The sequence below is a fragment of the Meles meles genome, chromosome 1 (genome assembly GCF_922984935.1).
Source record: "Meles meles chromosome 1, mMelMel3.1 paternal haplotype, whole genome shotgun sequence".
Taxonomy (NCBI): Eukaryota; Metazoa; Chordata; class Mammalia; order Carnivora; family Mustelidae; genus Meles; species Meles meles.
The window spans coordinates 130,049,783-130,071,151 of NC_060066.1; the positions used below are offsets into that span (position 1 = coordinate 130,049,783).

The following is a 21,369-nucleotide window of genomic DNA, read 5'->3' on the forward strand; positions in this document are numbered from 1 at the left end:
ATCGTTTTATTCCCAATTCAATACAGTAGCGTATTGTCTAGTCCTGATGTAGACCCTTATTTCATTACCCATGTAGTGGTTAAATTTATATTTGTGAAACCACAATTTGGAAATCTTATTTGAGCTCAAAATGAGAGTTACTAGCTCCATCCATTGGCCAGATATGAAAAATACTGTCCAACCTTCCCTTCTACCTATTTCTTGTCCTAAAGCCCACACTCATGCCAACCAGCTTCCCTTCCCTGATCATCTGCTTTCTCATTCTATACATCTGTTTAAACTCTTTCCTTCATCTATAGTGCCCTTTGCTATATATCTGATTGTCAGAAGTCCAGCCATCTTTTGAAGCCTAACTCAAATAGCACATTCTCAGTGATGTAGTCATTTATTACCCGGATCAGAAGTTATATCTCTTCCTAACTGCTGACACTTCATTCATGTTGTTTTCATACATTGCTTCACAATGTATTTTTTTTTTTATAAGTGTGTACATCTATCTGCTCTTTAGGTTTGTAGGCTGTCCTTCACACTTGTATCTCCCTAGTTTACTTTACAATATAGTAGATATCAATTAAATACTAAGGGAAAGAGTTGTTTAATATTTTGCTTGGGGGTCACAAGAGAAGACCAGGCATATCTTGGACTGACATTATCCATTCAACAAATATCTTTGAAACATCTATCTCATGGCAGGCACTCTGACGTGCTGGATGTATGTTAGATGATAAAACATGGGGTTTATAGTTTAGTAGAGGAGGTCAACATCAATCAAAGAGGAAATAACAAATTTTAAAATTTTGGTAGGCCTGTAAAGGAAAAAATAAGGACTAACAAGAATAGACTAATTTCTATGGGGTTATATGGGAAATCCTTTTTGTTGGGGTAATTTAAGTAGGTATCTGAAAAATAAAAGGCATAGCAGAAGGGAAGAGCACTGTAAGCAGAGGGAACTACAAGACTGTATTCGAGACCTGGAAGAGCACAGGGAGTGGGAGTGAGGAGTTCAAGAGGTAGGTGGGACCCAGATCATGAGATCATGTAAGACTTGGAGGGGGTAGGAATTTTGTTTGAAGTACTCTGGTAGGAACACCCGGGGTGGCTCTAGTCCATTAAGTGTCTGCCTTTGGCTCTGGTCATGACCCCAGGGTCTTAAGATCAAGTCCTGCATCGGGCTCCTTGCTCAAGGGGGAGCCTGCTTCTCCCTCTGCCTGCCCCTCTTTCTGCTTATGTGCATGCACTCTGCAAATAAATAAAATCTTAAAAAAAAAAAAAATTAAGTACTCTGGTCAATCTTTGAAGGATTTTAAGCAGGAAAGAATCACAATCTGATTGACATTCTTAAATGATCACTCTGACTGCTTTCACTGAGTGCATTTTTGGGAGGCAGGGTGGCTTTGGTAGAGGAGAGAAAAAGGCTAAGTGGAAGAGTTGAGAAGGAAGAATGCCAGTGTGTATGTAATAGGTGAGGAAGAGGAAAGAAGCAAGTTTTCTGAAGCTTTAGGAACTGAGTAGTTGATGAAATGATGAAAACTTGTAGGGAAAATAATTGCAGAAGACAAGAATTGGTTCTGGAAATGTTTTAAATTTGAGATGTCTTGCAGACAATTTGATATCTGCCCAAGGGAGGCGTTACCCGGGATATGTGGTTTTTGAAGTTATGAGTATATATCAGGGAGAGGGAGAGATAGGGTGTTTAAAGCCAGAGAAATGAATGAAATCCGTAAAAAAGAACAAAGGGAAGAGAAGGTGATCAGTCCTTAGGAGATTTGCATTTTGTGGTCTGTCAAGAGCCAGAGGAGGAAGAAAATCAAGAGAATGTGTTATCACAGAAGCCAAGAAAAGAGAAGACTTTAGAGAGGAAGGAGTGGTTAACTCTGATATACTGCTGAAAGGTTGGGTCAAAGATGAGGATAGAAAAGTGTAAATTTAAAGGCATAGAGTTTGGAGTTTTTCATTGGTGGCTTTATGGGGGAGTTAGTGCTTGAGCTGGGTCTGGGTAGAATTCTGTAAGTGGAAATTGTAGAGGAGGTCAACGGGGTGGGAGGGGCAAGGGGAGAATTCCACATAAATGAAGAATTGAGGCCTACCAGAAGTGCCTCAGTGATGTTACTACCCTGCTCCAAAACCTTAAGTGACTTTCCATGGCCTAAATCTTTTAACAATCTATCACCTTTTTCCTTTGGCTACTCTTCTTTTTAAGTATGTTAGAGCCCAGTTTACTTCTTTGCCATTTCATAAATGTTTTTGCAATATTCATCCTCCATGTCTTTGCTCAACTTTTTTCTTAAAATAGACTTTTCTTACCAGTTTGTTTCTTTTATTCCCAATTTCATTGAGATTTAATTGACATACAGCACTGTGTAAGTTTAAGGTACACAACAAAATGATTTGACTTACGTATATTGTAAAATGATTACCTCAGTAAGTTTATGACTTATAACATCCATCATACAAAAAAAAAGAAAGAGGGGTGCCTGGGTGGCTCAGTGGGTTAAAGCCTCTGCCTTCGGCTCAGGTCATGATCCTAGGGTTCTGGGATAGAGGCCCTGCATTGGGCTCTCTGCTCAGCAGGGAGCCTGCTTCCCTTCCTCTCTCTGCCTGTCTCTCTGCCTACTTGTGATCTGTCAAATAAATAAACAAAATTTAAAAAAAAAAGAAAGAAAACATTTTTTTTCTTGTCATGAGCAATCTTAGGATCTACTCTCTTAACAACTCTCAAGTATACCATACAACAATGTTAACTCTAATCCTCCCCAGTTTCTACTCAGTAAAATAGATTAAGACCCTGTTCGGATGCTACCTCTTCCATGAATCCTCCATTATTTATTCAGAAGCGAGTGCCTTTTCTTTTCTTTTTTTTTAACTCCTAGACAATTAATTTGCTCTATGTCATTGACTAATCATGTAAAATCTTATATTCAGAGTTGTGTAGTAATTATTGTCCTACAATTATTTTTCATTTACTCACTGGATTACTATTGAGAAACAGTTGTTGGGATATAGTACTTGGGAGATGGTATGGTAGGGAATATGTACATTTTAATTGAGCTGGGAATTATGATTTGTATGCCTTAAATGGGTAAACCAGGAAGAGAATACAGAATGCAGAAAGCACTGAAATTCTTCCTTACATATAACAATAAAAAATTGTTTACTTTTAAGCCCCTTTCCACTTTTCTGAATAAAAACTTTAAAAAGAGAAAATTACTTAAATTCCTTATTCTCATATTTTTTAAATTGTAGTTTATATAACATAATATTTACAATTTTAGTCCTTTTTAAGTGTGCAATTCAGTGGCATTAAGTAGTGTAACCATCGTCATTATCCACTCTTAAATTCCTGAAGAAGGTAATTGAAAGTCAGTTAAATCAGCTGATGTAGTTCTTTTTCCCTTTTGTCCAGGTTATTGATAGAAATGTAGACATTAATTACATAAAGAATATAAATGACTTTTAAAAAAAACAGTACATCAATAGATCCAATCCAGTCATGTGAGAGATGACAGTTTTAAGCTTACTATACCAATAAAGAATAGTTGACAGGATCATCATGAAACAAATTTTAATGATGGTTCCATTTTGTTATTCCATTCCTTATTTTAATATACTCTGTAACAGGGCACTGGGTGGCTCAGTTGTTAAGCATCTGTCTTCAGCTCAGGTCATGATCCCAGGGTCCTGGGATCAAGCCCCACATTGGGCTCCCTGCTTATCGGGAAGCCCGCTTCTCCCTCTCCCACTCCCCCTGCCTGTGTTCCCTCTCTTGCTGTATCTCTTTCTGTCAAATAATAAATAAAAATTTTTTAAAAATGCTCTGTAACTATATGTATTTTATGATCATTGAACACATAATTTTTTAGCCATAATGTTGTGTACCTTTTCCTTCATGGCATACACATTCATAAAAACATCTTTTTTCATTTGTCTTCTTTGTGCTTTTATGTAGGTGATTTGATTGTTTCCATTCCATGTAATGCATATGAACACTACTTACATCTAGTAATTATCCAGTAAATGTCAACATTATTACTATTAGTCCATTTATTTCTCCAATATAAGTAAAGCTTCCATGTTTGGATTACTATATATGATCCTTTTCCCCTCCTTCCATTCTCCCTTCCCCACATTTTGGAATTTTTTTTTTCTCCAAAATCAGTTTATAATACCCAGAAAATCAGAAGTTTTGAATATGGGTATTTTCAAGCATATATTGTTTAATTACTTTTCAAAAGGACTGTACCAGGGTGCCTGGGTGACTCAGTTGGTTAAACATCTGACCTCAGCTCAGGTCATGATCTCAGGGTCCCAGGATCAAGCCCTGCAATGGGCTGCATACTCAGCAGGGACTCTGTCCCTCTCCCTCTGTTCCGCCCCACCCCTCTCTGTCTCTCAAATGAATGAGAATTTTTTTTCAAAAAAAAAAAAAAAAGGACTGTACCAGTTTTAGTGTTTTTGGTGGTTTGTGAGAACATCACTTTCACCATATTATTGCAAATACTAGTGAATTTTCAGATCATAAGCTGTAGCGTTGTCAAATAAGGCAATACTTTATCTACAAACTAATGTTATTATAGAAAAAGTTTATTTTTAAGTGGGCTCCACTCTGGGCCTGTATATATACACAAACCCACACGATTTTGACTGGAGCCATGTGCCCAGAAATAGTAATAAGTCTGTCTTTACACACGTGTACTTTTTCAGTTACCATAACTGAAGCGTTTTCATGAAGCTGGACTAGAAGGAATGCCCAGTATAATGGTGTAAGCCTGTGTTTCAAACCAATTTTTTCTTTTCATGAAGCAATATAATTTGGGTAATCATGGTGATAAAATACCAGTTTTTCATAGCCGAAATCTGAGGGGCTTACTTAAGCACATTTATGGCAGCTTCACAAAATCAAATCACTTCACCAGGTCATTAAATCTCCATAGTACACCAACCACATCTGGTCATTTTAAATGAAGTTGTGATAAAGAGAGATACAATTTTAAACCAGGTTTTCTTTCTGCTCATCTATTCAGATAACTCAGCAAGTAACTAATTCAGTTTTCCTTAATCTTAATGTTAAGTAGTAAAAGTCTGAAGATGATATTAAAAACATTCTTTATAACTGGCATTTATATTGTTTTTTAAAAGCTTACTCTAAATCAAATTAATGATTGTTTTTCACACTAGTTTTTATTTTATGTGTGATTAAAAACAGACTTCCCTGGTGGGTGTTTGCTAATCTGTTCCTGACTGCCTCATGGGGTGAGAGCCCTTGATCTTCCTACTTGGTATGCATTGACCAGTTGACAGGTTCTGGTGGTTTGTATGTAGTTCTCAAACATGCTAATGTTGTTTTCCCCAGCAGGGCCTGAAGTTTTCATCAAGGGGAAAAGCCTTTAATAATGCAGTTCTAAATTGATGTGGGGTTACGTTTCACAGTATCCATATTTATATTAATGTATATTCTCCTCACAGTCTATCTAATTATAACCATTAGATTTATCTCAAAAAAAGAAAGGCAACAGGCAGGATACGCACACATGTACACATGCACACGCACTAATTATATATACAGTAATCAGACTGAAAACAGTTATAAATAAAATCACTGCTAGACAGATGTAAAGTCCAACTATGATTATATCAGATGGAACCCTAATATAAAGGCAAGAATGACAGGCTACAGAAATGTTCTGTACCATCTGCCTTGTTGTATTTCAAAACACAAAAGAGAAAACTTCAAAATAGAGTGGAAATCAAAGTGTAGTCTAATTGTGCCATAATTTAGAACTCAGAGCAGTCATTTTAAGCGTTTAAAGGGGACCTAAAGCTAAGAAGTTTGAGAATTGCTGCGCAGTTCAGTTGCTGAGCTTACATTCCACAGATGTCTTTGCAGGTATTAATGGGACAAAAAGAGCAAGTGAAACTTCCCTTTCTCTATAGCTGCCAAGGCTGCTTTAAGAGTGTAACAAGTGCAGTTCAGCTTTACGATGGGCATGTGGAGACTTAACATTTTTCTTGTCAGAAAGCCCCAAAATTGAGGAAAAGCAGCCCCCATAACCCTTTGATCAACTAGAACTCGTGAAATACTACACTTTTACCATCTTAAAAATTCAGTGTTGGTTACTTTCATCCAACTTGATCTTTTGTCACTACAGGGCTACCACACACAGCGATCTTATTCTGAGAGCAACAAAACTGGGAATCTCCTACCGAGTTATTCACAATGCTTCCATACTGAATGCTGTAGGCTGCTGTGGTTTACAGGTAATACTACAAAGAAGGTGTTTTTTTAATGGTAGTTAGCAAAAATGTTTTGGAAAACTATAAACTGCAGATAGATTTTACATATCATGAATTTTAAGATGTTATTATTTTATATAATACATTAGTGTGTACAAAATTTTTTAATACTGAATTTTTTATACTATTTTCCTATAACTTAGATCTTTTTTCTCCTGATTGGAATGGACTGAAATTTAGCTGCAGAAAATTTATTTTTTATTTTTTTTATTTTTTTTTAAAGATTTTATTTATTTATTTGACAGAGAGAGATCATAAGTAGGCCGAGAGGCAGGCAGAGAGAGTGAGAGGGAAGCAGGCTCCCTGCCGAGCAGAGAGCCCGATGTGGGACTCGATCCCAGGACCCTGAGATCATGACCTGAGCCGAAGGCAGCGGCTTAAACCACTGAGCCACCCAGGCGCCCCTGCAGAAAAATTTTTAATCTTATATCCAACTCTGCATACAAAACGGGGAAATTTAATCTAATTAAATTGGCTAAGTTTTCCTAAAACCTTTTCACATTCTTTCAAATAACTTATTCTGCATTTCTGAAGCATGAATTATAACACAGTTGTTATTTTCTGTGCCAGCAACAGCAGTGTGACACAGCATTTCTTAAAAGAATCTGTAGGAGAATGAAAAGCCAGTCTTATTGGGCTTTTAAACCACCTTTGTAATTATTGCTATGTGAAGTTGGTTAATTTTAAAGATTTTATTTATTTATTTGACAGCGAGAGAGAGAGATCACAAGTAGGCAGAGACGCAGGCAGAGAGAGAGAGAGAGGGAAGCAGGTTCCCTGCCGAGCAGAGAGCCGGATGTGGGGCTCGATCCCAGGACCCTGAGATCATGACCTGAGCCGAAGGCAGCGGCTTAACCCACTGAGCCACCCAGGCGCCCCAAGTTGGTTAATTTTAATCTAACAGTCTCAATTTCAGGGGCCTGAAAGAATTTCCAGGGTTTTCTTCCAAGCTGCTGATACTCATTTTCCAAGTTTGATATTTGTGTTCTGATGTTGGTCTATATATTATCTATGACAACTCTGACTGCTCATGGCCAACACTGGTTTTAATTGCTTGTTAGACACCTTCCTATTTCAGATATATCATAATAGAAAAAAAATGTGCATCCTGGAACCTATGAAATGAGGTATTCCCCAATATGTCTTCCTGGAATGCATAATTTAAAATAGATATTTATAGCAAGAATTACATTAGCATCGGACACCAGTGCTGTCTCTACAGCTTTAGAGGTTTCTGTATTTTCTGCGTTACCTAGGAAGAGTATCTCAATTTAATTGACATCCTGGCCAGTCATCTCAGAAATACTGCCTTTGGTTCTGAAGAATCAGAGAAAAGGTATAAATGGTTCACCTTTTAGTATTCATCACTTGCTCTTAGTTATTACATTGAAATTGGCAAAAAATTTTGCTATCTCTTTTTTGTCTTCTGATAAAATGCGTACTTTAAAAAACCTTGCCAATTCAGGTCTCCTTTACACTTTAAAGCCCTTCTGGACATTTCTGTATTAGAGTAAGTAAATGGAGTTTCTTGATTCTCAGTTTAGTATTCTTTTTTGTAGACAGTGTACTTTTAAAGAACTGATGGTTGCTATGAAAAAGGAAAAAAAGGAATGAATTAATCTTGTGATAGACAAAGGTATATAATAATCCCTAAGCTAATGGGGTATATATATTTTTTCATATTGGTTTTATTTTTATTTCTGGTAGAGAAAGTTAACCTAGCCAGTTTCCATCATATTTTGGTCTAAATTATCATAACTTATAATTTAGAGGCATTTGCTTCTTTTTAAGCATAACATTTTTTAAAAGATCCTTGTCTTCATCATGTGTATATCTATCATTCAGACTGACAAGAACTAAACTAGGGTGAACCTGTCCTGATTCTCTAGACTGGTAGAGGGGTGCATTATTATTGTTTTCATGTTTAAAATAGATGAAGGTATTTAGAGGAAGTATACTGTGAGAATTGGCAGTCTCCATATAAGCCCTTAAGATCCTATCCACATGGAACATAGTTTTTTTTTTTGTTTTTTTTTTTTTTAAATTTAGCTTTCTGGGCGTCTGGGTGGCTCCGTGGGTTAAGCCTCTGCCTTAGGCTCAGATCATGATCTCAGGGTCCTGGGATCGAGCCCCGCATCAGGCTCTCTGCTCAGCAGGGAGCCTGCTCCTCCTCCCCACCCCACCCCTGCCTGCTGCTCTGCCTATTTGTGATTCTCTCTCTCTGTCAAATTAATAAATAAAACCTTCAAAAAAATTAGCTTTCTGTTAGTCTCATATAGGATTTTTCTAGGCAGCCACAAAGCATTGTTTCTCTGGGTTCTGTTCTCTAATCTGGGTATGAAAATGACTTACTACTTATGTGAAAAACAGGAAGTACCTTTTTAGGTTCTGTCTTATGTATTTGATGAAATCGCTATGAAAGTATATTTTTTGTACCACCCAAGTTATTTATATTCCAGGAGAAAGAGGTGATTATTGATACCATTTATACAGTCTTCTAAGATAAAAGGCATTAAAAATACAGTCGTCATATTCATGGCACTTTTAAATTTTTAAAACAAATGTATGGATACCCGGCATAATACATAAACTTTGGCAAAGTCCCCTTCCTTATAACGGCTGCTCTTTTTCTCTTCAGTGTTTGGATCAGCATTCATGGGAAAAACAATAACCTATATCAGTGGTTCTCAGATTTTAGTATTCATCAGAATTGCTTAGAGAGTTTATAAAAGAGATGACTGGCCTTCCCCTCATATTTCAGATATAGTAGATCTAGGGTGGTAGCTTGAGAATTTGCATTGCTAGCAAATTCTCGGGTGATGCTGAAGCTGCTAGTATAGGTACCCACTTTGAGAACCACCAACCTAGACAGATAAAAAAATTTCTTAGAAAGTTAAATAACTGTACTTTTTTTTAGCATGGCAGAACTGGAAAAAGTAGACTGTAGTTCCCAGAAATACACTTGCTAAATGTAGAATATATTACCTTGCCGTGTTCTCTTTCTCATTTCGAAAGACATTCTGTCATCTCTGTGAACACTTTCCCATGAGTTACTGGGAAAACAGCCATCAAGTTATTGAACAGAAGTGCTATTTTGGGTGCTGTGACAGACCTAAACAGTACATGCTTTTGCAACATTTTTTTAAAGATTTTATTTATTTATTTGAGACGGAGAGAGAGTGAGCATGAGCAGGGGTGAGGGCGTGCAGAGAGGAGAAGCAGACTCCCCACTGAGCAGGGGAGGCTCAATTCCAGAACTCTGAGATCGTGACTTCAACTGAAGGCAGACGATTCACCGACTGAGGCATCCAGGCACCTTGTAATATTTTTATATTAGGTTAAAGAGTAGTAGTTTGAAATTCCTAACCTGGAAATTGGCACGGCTTTTTTTTTAAACTTACCAATTTGTTAGCCTTTCTGAATTAAATTTATCAATTTGTTAGCCCTTCTGAATTATCTTATTGTTGTTTTCTAAAGCAGATAGAGAGCTCAGAATTTACCGTTGAGTATTTTTCATTCATTTTATAGTTTATTAAACTAGCAAAAGACTCCTTATAATCAGTATTAATGAAGGTAAGTAGTTGCATAGACTAACACTTCTAAACACACAGAACCAATTGATACGCATTGTTATAGGCATGCCGTAAAATAGAATTTTTTATTGCAAACCCCATATTCCTGTGAAAATTTTCCTTGTTAAATGGAATGTATATTAGTGACTGCCAAGTTAGACATCATTAAGAGGAATAGTGATCCATGTATTCAACAATATTGTTTGCCTACTTATTGTTTTCCTATTGAGTGCCTTTGGATAAACTGATAAACCTGTCCAAGAAGGTCCCTGCTCTCAAAGAGCTTATATTCTAGTAGGAAGGAAAGGCAGTAACAGCAGCAACAGATAAATGTCAGGTAGTGGGAAGTGTAAGAAATTCACATACACTGACAGATATTAGAGAGTTGGCTTTACTGTTGTAGTTGGGTGGTCAAGGGAGGTCTCACTAAGGTGGTGTTATATGAGATTAGATAAGAATCAAGAAAAAACTAGCATATTCTAGTCACAGGGAGTGGTTTATGCAAAGACTCTAAAGATGGAAATGACCTTGGCTCCTCCAAGGAACCAAAGAAAGGCTTGTTAGAGGCTAATAGGCAGGAAAAAAGCAATCTGAGGTCAGATGGATAGGTAGATAGGCTCTCTAATCCAATGTCAAGCATTTGAACTTTATTCTCACTGAATTGATCGTGTAGAAAGGTATGATTAGGTTTAATTTACTTCCAGACACTGAAGTCTCTCCTTTTGTCTTATGAAGAATTAGTAGTCCTATCACAGATATTAAGTACATGTATGTTAAGTGAAAGAAGCATGACACAGGAGACCATATGTTGTAGGACTTTGTTTATATGAAATGTCCAGAGAAAGGCAATTTATGAAGACAGTAATTAGTCGTTGGCTGGGGCTGGAGGTGAGAACAGATATTACTTATTAATTGGACATAAGGGTTATGATTGGAGTGATAAAAATTTTCTAAAACTACGTGTGGTAGTGGTTGTACCATTTGGTAAATGTACTAAAAATCATTGGATGTGCACTTAAAATGGGTGAATGTTGAGGTATGTAAATTACATCAATAAAGTGGTTTAAAAAATGAATTACAAGAGATTTGCTAGATGAACAATAAGGAAAATACATTCCCAATAGAGAGAAATGTTCAGTTAAAGAAGAGAGTCATGGGGGCGCCTGGGTGGCTCAGTGGGTTAAGCCGCTGCCTTCGGCTCAGGTCATGATCTCGGGGTCCTGGGATCGAGTCCCGCATTGGGCTCTCTGCTCGGCAGCGAGCCTGCTTCCCTATCTCTCTCTCTGCCTGCCTCTCTGTCTGCTTGTGATCTCTCTCTGTCAAATAAATAAATAAAATCTTAAAAAAAAAAAAGAAGAGAGTCATGGAGGCACTTTGGGGAATCTTCAAAGTATTACAGAAACACACACACAAACACACACACACACACACACACACACACACACACACACCCCTAGGGAATACATACGTATGTACCACAGACCCTTGGCTCCCTAGAGATTAGTTAACGCAAGATTGCAAATATATATGTTGGATAAAAACTGACTATGTTGGATAGAAATGGCAAAGGAAAAGTAATAACGGGAAAGGCTTAGAGTTTAACTGCAAATTAAAAGGTCTTGGTTTTGCTCAGGCCAAAAAAAAAGAAAAATAGGGTCTTGCTTTTGCTCAAGCAGTAACTAAGGAGTCTTCTAACTTTTCTGCATCTGGATAGTCAGGTTTCCTAATTGTAAGATAGTGAGATGGGGCTGGGGAGGAATGCCAGACAAGATCAGTGGTTTTCATAGTGTACCACTATCTATGAAGATGCTTCAGCAGTTCTGCAGAAAATGAAGTACTTGTGACCAAATAGCAAAAAATAAATCCCCAGGAGCCCAATCTTTATCTTTACCCCTGTTGATGTTTAAGAATTTATTTGGAGGGGCACCTGGGTGGCTCAGTCCTTAAGCGGTGCCTTTGGCTCGGGTCATGATCCCAGGGTGCTGGGATCAAGCCCCACATCTGTCTTCCAGCTTGGCAGGAAGCCTGCTTCTCCCTCTCCAACTCCTCCTGCTTGTGTTCCCTCTCTTGCTGTTTCTCTCTGTCAAATAAATAAAATCTTAAAAAAAAAAAAATTATTTGGAAAAAAGATTTGGCACTAAAAAGTATGAAGAATACTAAACTGCATAAACTTTAATGTCCTCTAGATTTAGAAACCAAAAGCTGGCCTGTTTTCTAACTTGAAGCAAAAGTTACCTTAACCAAGATACATTAGATACTCAAATTTTCATTAAGTATATCTTTGGATTTTTTACAATTTAAATATTAGTTTTAAACATATGTAATTTAAAATCATGTTCTTTGAAATTCCTAAATAACAGATATTTCTAACCCTTGTGTAGTTTGTATTTTGAGGATTTCTCTAGTCAAAAAAAAATCCATCTATTTGTGAAGAGCCAGGCAAGTTGGTTGTATTTAGGCATTCCCAATAATGAAAAATTGGGGTTTTTTGTCAGTATACAAAAGGCAAGAACAAAGTTCTTTTCTCAGATTCTTCATGTTAAGCATTTAGCACCCTAATCATGCAGAATCAGAATTGCTTTCATTTATCATTATTTCTTCTTTAGAAGAATTGTTTTAAAAAGTAACTCTGGGGGCGCCTGGGTGGCTCAGTGGATTAAGCCGCTGCCTTCGGCTCAGGTCATGATCTCAGGGTCCTGGGATCGAGCCCCGCATTCGGCTCTCTGCTCCGCAAGGAGCCTGCTTCCTCCTCTCTCTCTGCCTGCCTCTCTGCCTACTTGTGATCTCTCTCTCTGTCAAATAAATAAATAAAATCTTAAAAAAAAATAAAAAATAAAAAGTAACTCTGTTTTCCTTGATAGTAAGTGTCATATATACTCATAGAAAATTGGGAAAATGTAGTAAGTATAAAGACGAACATGCAAGCATCTATAATCCTACTACCTGGAAGTAACCAAGTTAGTTCTTAGTTTGGTGTGTTATTTTTTTAGTCTTCAACTCTTAGCGGTATACATTGGCCTAAAGGTGACAAGCCGAATAAAGCAGAAATGACAAATTCTAGCATATTTTCATTGTATAGTATTTATCATTTCTTGTTATCATTTGTGTGATAAACAGATTCTTTTTATAAAATGTGACTAAAAATGTGGAGACTAAAATGTGGTCACTAAAATTGTGTTTGAGACGTTTTAAAGAATAAATAAATGATACAGTTCAGTGAAACCAGGTAGCAATGATTTCTGCATAAAAACTGCATTATCAGTTGCAGCTGACTTCAGGGAAAGGTTGTATAATTTTCTCCTTATGAAATGCTTCCACTTTCTCTGTTGCGTGAGTGACCTTAATTATTGCCATATGTTCCTCTGTTTATATAATACATTTCTACTTTGGAAAAAATGTATATTACTTTTAAAAAGTAACAACTCATTTCCTTCCTTTTTTTCATAATACAACACTCACTGTAATAAACAGCATTGTTTTGGCCTTGTAGTAGTTCTTGCTGGTAGTTTTCAAAAGCATTGACTTGATTTCATTGTCCAGGAACTGATGTAGAAATGATAAAGCCTAACCTAGTCCAGAGAACATTAAACTAGGTAATGAGGAGATATACGCTCTACATTGGTAAATAACCTTAGAAGAACTCATCTAAGTAAGCTCCCTGTTCTTTTAGTCATCTCGGAAATATTTTGACCACCTGCTGAATCATGAGCATATTAAAACTATTTTTTCTTTCCATTTCCATTTTGTTTTGTTTTTTGTTTTTTAAATTTTATTCATTTGAGAGAGTGTGTGTGTGGGGGAGGGACGTAGGGAGAGGGAGAAGCTGGCTGGCTGCTGAGCAGGGCCCGATCCCAGGATCCTGAGATCATGACCCGAGCTGAGGTCAGACGCTTAACCAACGGAGCCACTAGAAGCCCCTCAACTATCATTACCCTCATTCTCTTCTACTTAATAGTTTTCTTTTTATTTATTTTTTTTTTAAAGATCTTATTTATTTATTTGACATAGATCACAAGTAGGGAGAGAGGAGGAAGTGGGCTCCCCACTGAGCAGAGAGCCTGACGTGGGACTCCATCCCAGGACCCCGGGATCATGACCTGAGCCGAAGGCAGAGGCTTTAACCCGCTGAGCCACTCAGGTGCCCCAATAGTTTTCTTTTTAAATCGCAGGTGTGATTGTACCATTCTTGTACTCCCGCAATTCTTCTCCTGTGCACAGTATTCAGTTACTTTCTGTGTTAATGTGCCGGGCATACTATACACTTCTTGGTTTACTCGTCTTCATATCTTCCATTGCACCCACCCCACCCCAAGTTGATTCATCTTTAGAATTACGTGCTTTAAATGAAAATTCTTTCATTTAATTCATGTGTGAATTCTCTCATATGTGATAATATAAATTTTGTGGCTCTTTTATCTTCAGCTTTATCTATGTGCATAGTATGTGGACATGTGCATAATCTTTCTTAGTGTCAGTAAAATCATTGTTACATCAGTGTTAAGAAAAATGCATGTGGGGGCGCCTGGGTGGCTCAGTGGGTTAAGCCTCTGCTTTCAGCTCAGGTCATGATCCCAGGGTCCTGGGATCGAGCCCCGCATCAAGCTCTCTGCTCAGTGGGGAGCCTGCTTCCTCCTCTCTCTCTGCCTGCCTCTCTGCCTACTTGTGATCTCTGTCTGTCAAATAAATAAATAAAACCTTTAAAAAAAAAGAAAAGAAAAGAAAAATGCATGTGCAGGGGCACCTGGGTGGCTCAGTGGGTTAAAAGCCTCTGCCTTTGGCTCAGGTCATGATCCTGGCGTCCTGGGATCGGGCCCTGTGTCGGGCTCTCTGCTTGGCAGGGATCCTGCTTCCCTTCCTCTCCTCTGCCTGCCTCTCTGCCTACTTGTGATCTCTGTCTGTCAACTGAATAAATAAAATCGTTAAAAAAAAAAATGCATGTGTAAATTAAAAAAAAAAAAAAAAAAAAACCAACTCCAAGACCAATATTTTGTATAGGAAACCAGTAACTCTTGAACATGTGGTTTTGTGGTACGTTTTTTGACAACTCTGCTGGGTCAGCTTTCCTTTACTTCACAGATTTAACTGATCTGATTTAGGATTTATGTTTATATGTAAAAGGTAACATGTAAGGCTTCACAGAGTTCTTATTAGCAAGCTAAATTTTCTAACTTTCCTGTACAAAAAAGATTTTTTTTTAAAGATTTTATTTATTTATTTGACAGAGATCACAAGTTGGCAGAGAGGCAGGCAGAGAGGTGGGGGGGAAGCAGGCTCCCTGCTGAGCAGAGAGCCCGATGCAGGGCTCGATCCCAGGACCCTGGGATCATGACCTGAGCTAAAGGTAGAGGCTTAACCCACTGAGCCACCCAGGTGCCCCAGAAGATTTTTTTTTTTTTAAGATTTATTTTATATTAGAGAATGCACAAGTGGTGGGGAGGAGCAGAGGAACAGGGAGAGAATCCTCAAGCAGACTTCCCACTGAGCACAGAGTCTGAAGCAAGGCTTAATCCCAGGACCCTGAGATCATGACCTGAGCCAAAACCATGAGTTGGATGCTTAACCAACTGAGCCACCCAGGTGCCTCAAGATGTTTTTTAACTTAAAAATTGTAAATTATTTTTTATTTGAATATAAATGACAAAAGCATTAACACCTAATTATAAAATGAATTTTATAAAACTTCTATGCTTTTGAAAGGAAGTATTGGTGGCAGTGAGATAAATTAGAAGATTATTAAGGTTCAGACAAGTGGCAATGAGGACTCAAGCTATAAAGTAGTGGTAAAAGAAATGAAGTCAGTTCTAGTAAGTTATAAAGCTGGAATTGACAGGAATTGTCACATGGTAAGCTGTCAGGAATTAGATACTTGCTAAAAGCAAGTCAGGCAATGGGTATTTCTAGATAATTGCTCAATGCCATGCTAAATATTGCCTAAGGGTTCCCACCTCTGGTAGGTTGTCCATACCATCTTGCTCTTTCCCCGTGATTAACTTCCCCCATCTTATTCACCCTTAAGTTCGAGCTTATATCCAGTCTTTAGAAGTCATCTTCAGGTGCTTTCCAAGTGGGAGTAATGCTCAACTCTTTTAATACAGTCTATATCTCATTTTTTATAATTATTATTTACTACCTAGTATTTGTCTTGTGCATCTTCTCACTTTAGCGATTGCCTTATCTGTAATTAAATAGGTCATTTTGAGTTTTTATCTTCAATAGATGAAAACATAATCCAATATCAAGTTAGATAAACTGCTTTCTTTATAACTTCAGATTAAAACCAAAAAAGACCCCGTGTTTATCTACCGTTCTTAAGAAACGGCTCTTTTTGTGGTCTCTAAATTTAGATCTGCATCAGTAATGGTTTGGGGGAAAATGATCATAGCACAAAGGCTGATATTTATGAGACAGTGCCAAGACTTCTGCAGCCTCATTCTCGTCACTGTATGATTTTACTTCAGTTTCTTTTATGGTTTACTGGTAAGTCCTTGGATTGTGAAACGCAAAGGACTGATCTTTCTGTTCTTTGAGGGACTGACATCGTAAATGGTGAAACCGTTTGCATAATGTTTCAGAATTCATTGAAGAAGTTTGCAGCACAGCTATGAGAATGGTTACAGTCTATAAATCAGGGTCCTAGAATGCAGTGCTTATGTGAGGCTTTCTTTAATCCCCAAATTAGACAATTCCAAGCAGCTTTTCCACTGCATGCTGCAGCTAGTGTTTATATGTGACTAGCATCCCAATCTCTCTTAAATCATCTATCCCTTTCTCTCTGAATGAAGAATTTGCCTTTATGAGTATATTTCTATGGCATTTAAAATATTAGAGATCTATTTAAAAGGTTTATGTATGGTTGCATATAATATTTTCTTTAACCTCAGTAGTTTTCTTTCTTCCAGAGTAATAATAATATTTCAAAATCTAATCAGAGATGCCAAAAATCCTTTTTAGAATGTAAACAGTTGAACTTGTCAGAATCAAATCATACAACAACAATAAACATCAACAACAACTATGTTATTTCAAATATTTGGTAATATTTTTGAGCTCACTCCAGTAAGGAAAGCAGTTGTATTATGGCAAGACACAACATTTTAGAAAATTTTCATATCATCATTATGAACATCATGGTTATTATATCATCAAATCCCTAACATTTATTGTTTTTACTGTGTGCAATGTATTAGGTACTCTACACACTTCTTGTCATTTAATCCTTTTTTAAAAAGCACATTAATAGGTTTATAGTTACACACATTTCACAGGGGAGTGTCTCTTGGAAGTCATTCAGGTTCCTTGTCAATGATCACCTGGCTGGTAAGAACCAGAGCCATGACTCCAGGCTTTTGCCTGCTCTGTGAGGAATAAGCAAGACTACATTCTCCACGAAGGCCAGAGCTTTGATTTGCTTCTCACTTTTATACCTATGCATAGCATAATGCCTGGCACATAGTGGATGATCTATAATAAATATTTTTAGATAAATTTGCCTCTTGTAGAACAGTAATAATAGCAGAACCCTCCAGTAAGACTAGGTCTAGTCCTTGTAGCTTGGGTGGACTCATCAGTTGGATGCATTTTTCACAGAGAAACATTATATGTGGCAAGAAGATTCAAGACTTGGCATTCTTGCAGTTACATGGGTCTTTCCACATTGGTCTGAGAATTCGACTGCCACTGGATGGCATGGATTCCATAGACTTTTTAGACAGTTTTCAAGTGGACTTTGGAATAAAGCTCATTGGTAGGTTAGTTGGAAGTTGTGGCTATGTAAGGGACATGATGAGCTTTCTCTTGGGAACTCAAAGTCACCATTAAGAGTATTGGTTATAGTTTATAGGACCTCAGTGTACAAAAAATGAAAAAAGTTGAGCTTTTCTAGGGATGGAAAATGGAGATCCCTGAATGCCCCAACTTTTCTGTTTCCTTTCTTTCTGCCTTCCCCTTACCTCTTACAACAGCTTCTTAAAATGATTTGAGAAGCCTTAGGATAATAATCCCTTCCTCAGACTTAGAAAAGTTCAGTGATGTCCTGCAGTCACACAGCTATTCCAATCACAGTTTGTGGCAGAGGACTAGATTTGATTTCCCATGTCTAGTGCTTTCCAGCTCAGTTATAAATTCTTTCACTCACTGTTTAAATTGGATAATTAAACCTTTATGTAACAGCTTCAGTGGCATATTACTTCTGAATAACTTTTTACGTGTTCACAACCTCAGGCGTAGGAAAGACAGTGTGTTTTTACTATTCCTGTTTTGTAGATCAAGACTTAGAGCCATGTCACACAGCTAACAAGTTGTAGAACCAGGATGCAAGACTGAATTTTCTTAGCATAAGATTTGGAGTTGTACTCACTTAAGTGAATTGTGCAGCTAGACTGGAAGCCAGCTGGAACCAACAAGCCTGTTGGTCGTGGGATGATTAAGTGGGGTGGGTGGGCCACTTGGGAAAGGAGGAGGTTTGGGCAAAGGCCCTTTTCATTGCACTTTCTATGGAGGAAACAAATAGTGGGTAAAGTAAGGGGGTAGATTTTGAGAACTAGCTGCAGTGAGTATCCAATGTGTGAATTTTACTGAGCTGGCAAGGTGGAAAGGAGAACTTCTTAGTCCTGGGTTTGAGTCTTTTTCATTATTCCCTAGCTGTGTGACCCTAGACAAATCAGCTGGATCTTTCTGAGCCTTGGTGATCTCATCTGTAAAGTGAGCATAATAATCAATAGTAATAATCACCTCAGAAGTGAACCCAGCTCTGGCTGCTCAGAAGTCTTTGTTTGTTTGTTTGTTTCCTTCTGTGTTCCTCTGTGTCAATATTTTTAGCAGCTACATAGCTGAATCATAAACTGGTTACAAAATTGCTATACTGAATGGAAAAACACTGGAAGCACTACTGGAATGGCACCAGAGAGACAGACACCACCTGCCAGAGACAGAAGAGAACATTTTATTACTTTTGTGACAGATTTGATCCCCAGCCCATCTCAAGTCTGGTTCTCACTTTTTGTTTTGGTGGTTATCTTTGAAATAGTAGTGAATTGTTCCATCATTAATTCATGTTTTTATCTTTTCTAGTTGTATAAGTTTGGAGAGACGGTTTCTATTGTTTTTTGGACAGATACTTGGAGACCAGAAAGCTTCTTTGACAAAGTAAAGAGGAACAGACAAAATGGCATGCACACATTATGCTTACTAGGTAAGGGTTTGGGAGTTCCCTTAAAGTCACAATATGGAGTTGTCATATTCTCATTTTGTTCTGCCGTTGACTAGCTAGAGCTAAGAAAGGACCCAGCCTAGCCACTGTGCACACTACACACTTTCCCATACTCTCTGGGAGATAATCCATTTTCTGCTCCAGACACCGCATGGCTATTCCTGCATGCATGTGTACCATAGTTCATGCTCTTCTCCTCTAATGTCCTAATGGACCCTCTCTAGCATTGTATATCTTACCCATTTATCCATCAGGACCCTGTTGTCAGTTTACTGCAGTTCAACAGACCTATAGTAAACATTTATTCTTACCAAGTGCCATCCTGTATCTTCCTAGAGATGTTCTTTGAATACTGTAGTATTGATGCTATCAGAATTACAGATGTAAAAGAGACTCTGGAGATGATCTTACTGAAGCTCATTTTATAGATGAAATTGAGGCCCAGAGATATTAAATTGTTTTCCCACTGTGTTACCCCGTTTTTTTGGTGGCAGAATTGGTAGAATTGAGGTAGCCTGTCATTCATAGTTGTTTACTGTATCTTGCTGTACTTTATGTCCTTTGGAGAGTTAGGTTTTTTTTTGGAATACTAAGGAAGTAGTAGACATGGGTCCTGCCCTCAGGGTTGTGAAATCTTGTTGCTAAGTCCATGAAAGTTTAAAGAACAATTAAGTTCTGTTATATGGACAGGCAGGAAGAACAAACCAGAACTTTGGCTCTTGAATTCTCTAAGAGCTGCCCCTTTTCTCGGCTTTCCTGGGAAAAGGCAAACAAGGTTAAACAATATATCTTCCTTGCTCCATGAACAAAAGCAGGAACAAGGTGTGAAGTATAAGATACCATGATTCCAGATCCTCAAACCATAGATCTCATCATTTAATCATCTGGAATTCTCATCATTTAAATTAGTATATATTATTGGATGCCTATTATGGTCCAGACCCTGTAGAGTTTAGTGAGAATATACCATGTTAGGAAACTACAGAGAATTTAAATGTACTTGGAAAGACAAGATATATATGATATAGTTAGATATTAACAAAATATAGTAATAACTATATAGGTATTTCAGAGAACAAAGAGCTTTTGAGGGGAGGTTAACATAGGTTTTATGAAGGAGTTAAGATGTATGCTACTTAAGGGGTAGCTTAAGATGGGCTTGTGGGTGGGTGGTAGTAGAGCCACATGAATAAATTTATTGAGGACCTTTATAGAGTATCTGCTGGGTATTTTGCATTATTCTGGGTGCTTCTAAGAGGAATAGGAGATGCTTACCTTCCAGCACATAGAAGTAGAAAGGAATAATTGTAGCCTGTGTGAAGACAAGGGAAAAATATTAAGACTAGTCTGGCTTAAGATTAAATATTCAATAATGCAGTCTTTAAATGGTGTTCGATCAAAAAGCATTTGCCTATAAAAATTCTCCCCAACACGCTCCATTTTTAAAACCAGGTTCCATAGAACATGTTACTTAAAAAGTTAAAATATTAAACTAAAAACTTTACTATCACAACATTTCAGAACCTCAAGATGAATAAACTAATAAATGTGTTAAATTTTAAAAAATCAAAACAGATACCATGTAAAGGAAGTCTAAGGTTGACATACGCTGTTAATTGTACTGTAGGCCATTTTCAGTAACCAGTATGCATTTTTTTCTTCTATGTGCTAGACAAGTGGAAGTATTAAATAATTAATGACATTTTGAACCTGAAAAAGTACATTGACTGCTGGTTCCAAGAACATTTACAGATACTTATAAGGGATTAACCTCTGCTATATTTTCCTAGGAATCTCTTTTAGTCTCCTTTATAAGAACAATTTTGATAGTCACTTAGGAAAGCTATAGAAGTCTATCAAAGAGACCCTTCAGTTGCACCGTATTTATTTTTGCAAAAGCAAACTTTGGCTGAACCATTTGTTTTTAGCATGTAGAACAGGAAGCAGCTGTTGCTCTTGCTGTTGTATACTGAGTTCCTGTGAGGATGTAGAGTGCTTGTGCTTCTTTACCTTCTACCAGATTGTTCAGCTGAGCATCAATGATTAATAAGTGTAAAGAATCAAATATTTGTGATACTTGCATTTCAAGCTTTAGGGGAGCAGAGATAATGTGTGTTCTGGCCCCTGTTGTGGCCCTGTCCCTGACAGTCAGTGTTTAGGAAAGCCCTGCTGAAAGGTATGAATGATATTAAAGTGTTTATTTATAAGTTATTAGTCCTGTCTTACCTGTTCACAGGAAAGCAACGGTTTCTTTTCAAAATGTGGTGAGAATTTTCTTCTATTATGTTACATATATTA

General features: G+C 37.4%; 1 protein-coding gene across 3 annotated transcripts in view; it reads left to right on the plus strand.

Annotated features, from left to right (window-relative positions):
* The window catches only part of DPH5 (diphthamide biosynthesis 5), a 45,300-nt gene that overhangs the window by 11,285 nt on the left and 12,646 nt on the right, over window positions 1–21,369 (plus strand). For all 3 annotated transcript variants that reach the window (XM_045980976.1, XM_045980986.1, XM_045980967.1), the window contains exons 4-5: window positions 6,147–6,255; window positions 18,933–19,053. In XM_045980976.1, the coding sequence (XP_045836932.1) occupies window positions 6,147–6,255; window positions 18,933–19,053 (230 nt within the window). The remainder of the gene's footprint in view (window positions 1–6,146; window positions 6,256–18,932; window positions 19,054–21,369) is intronic.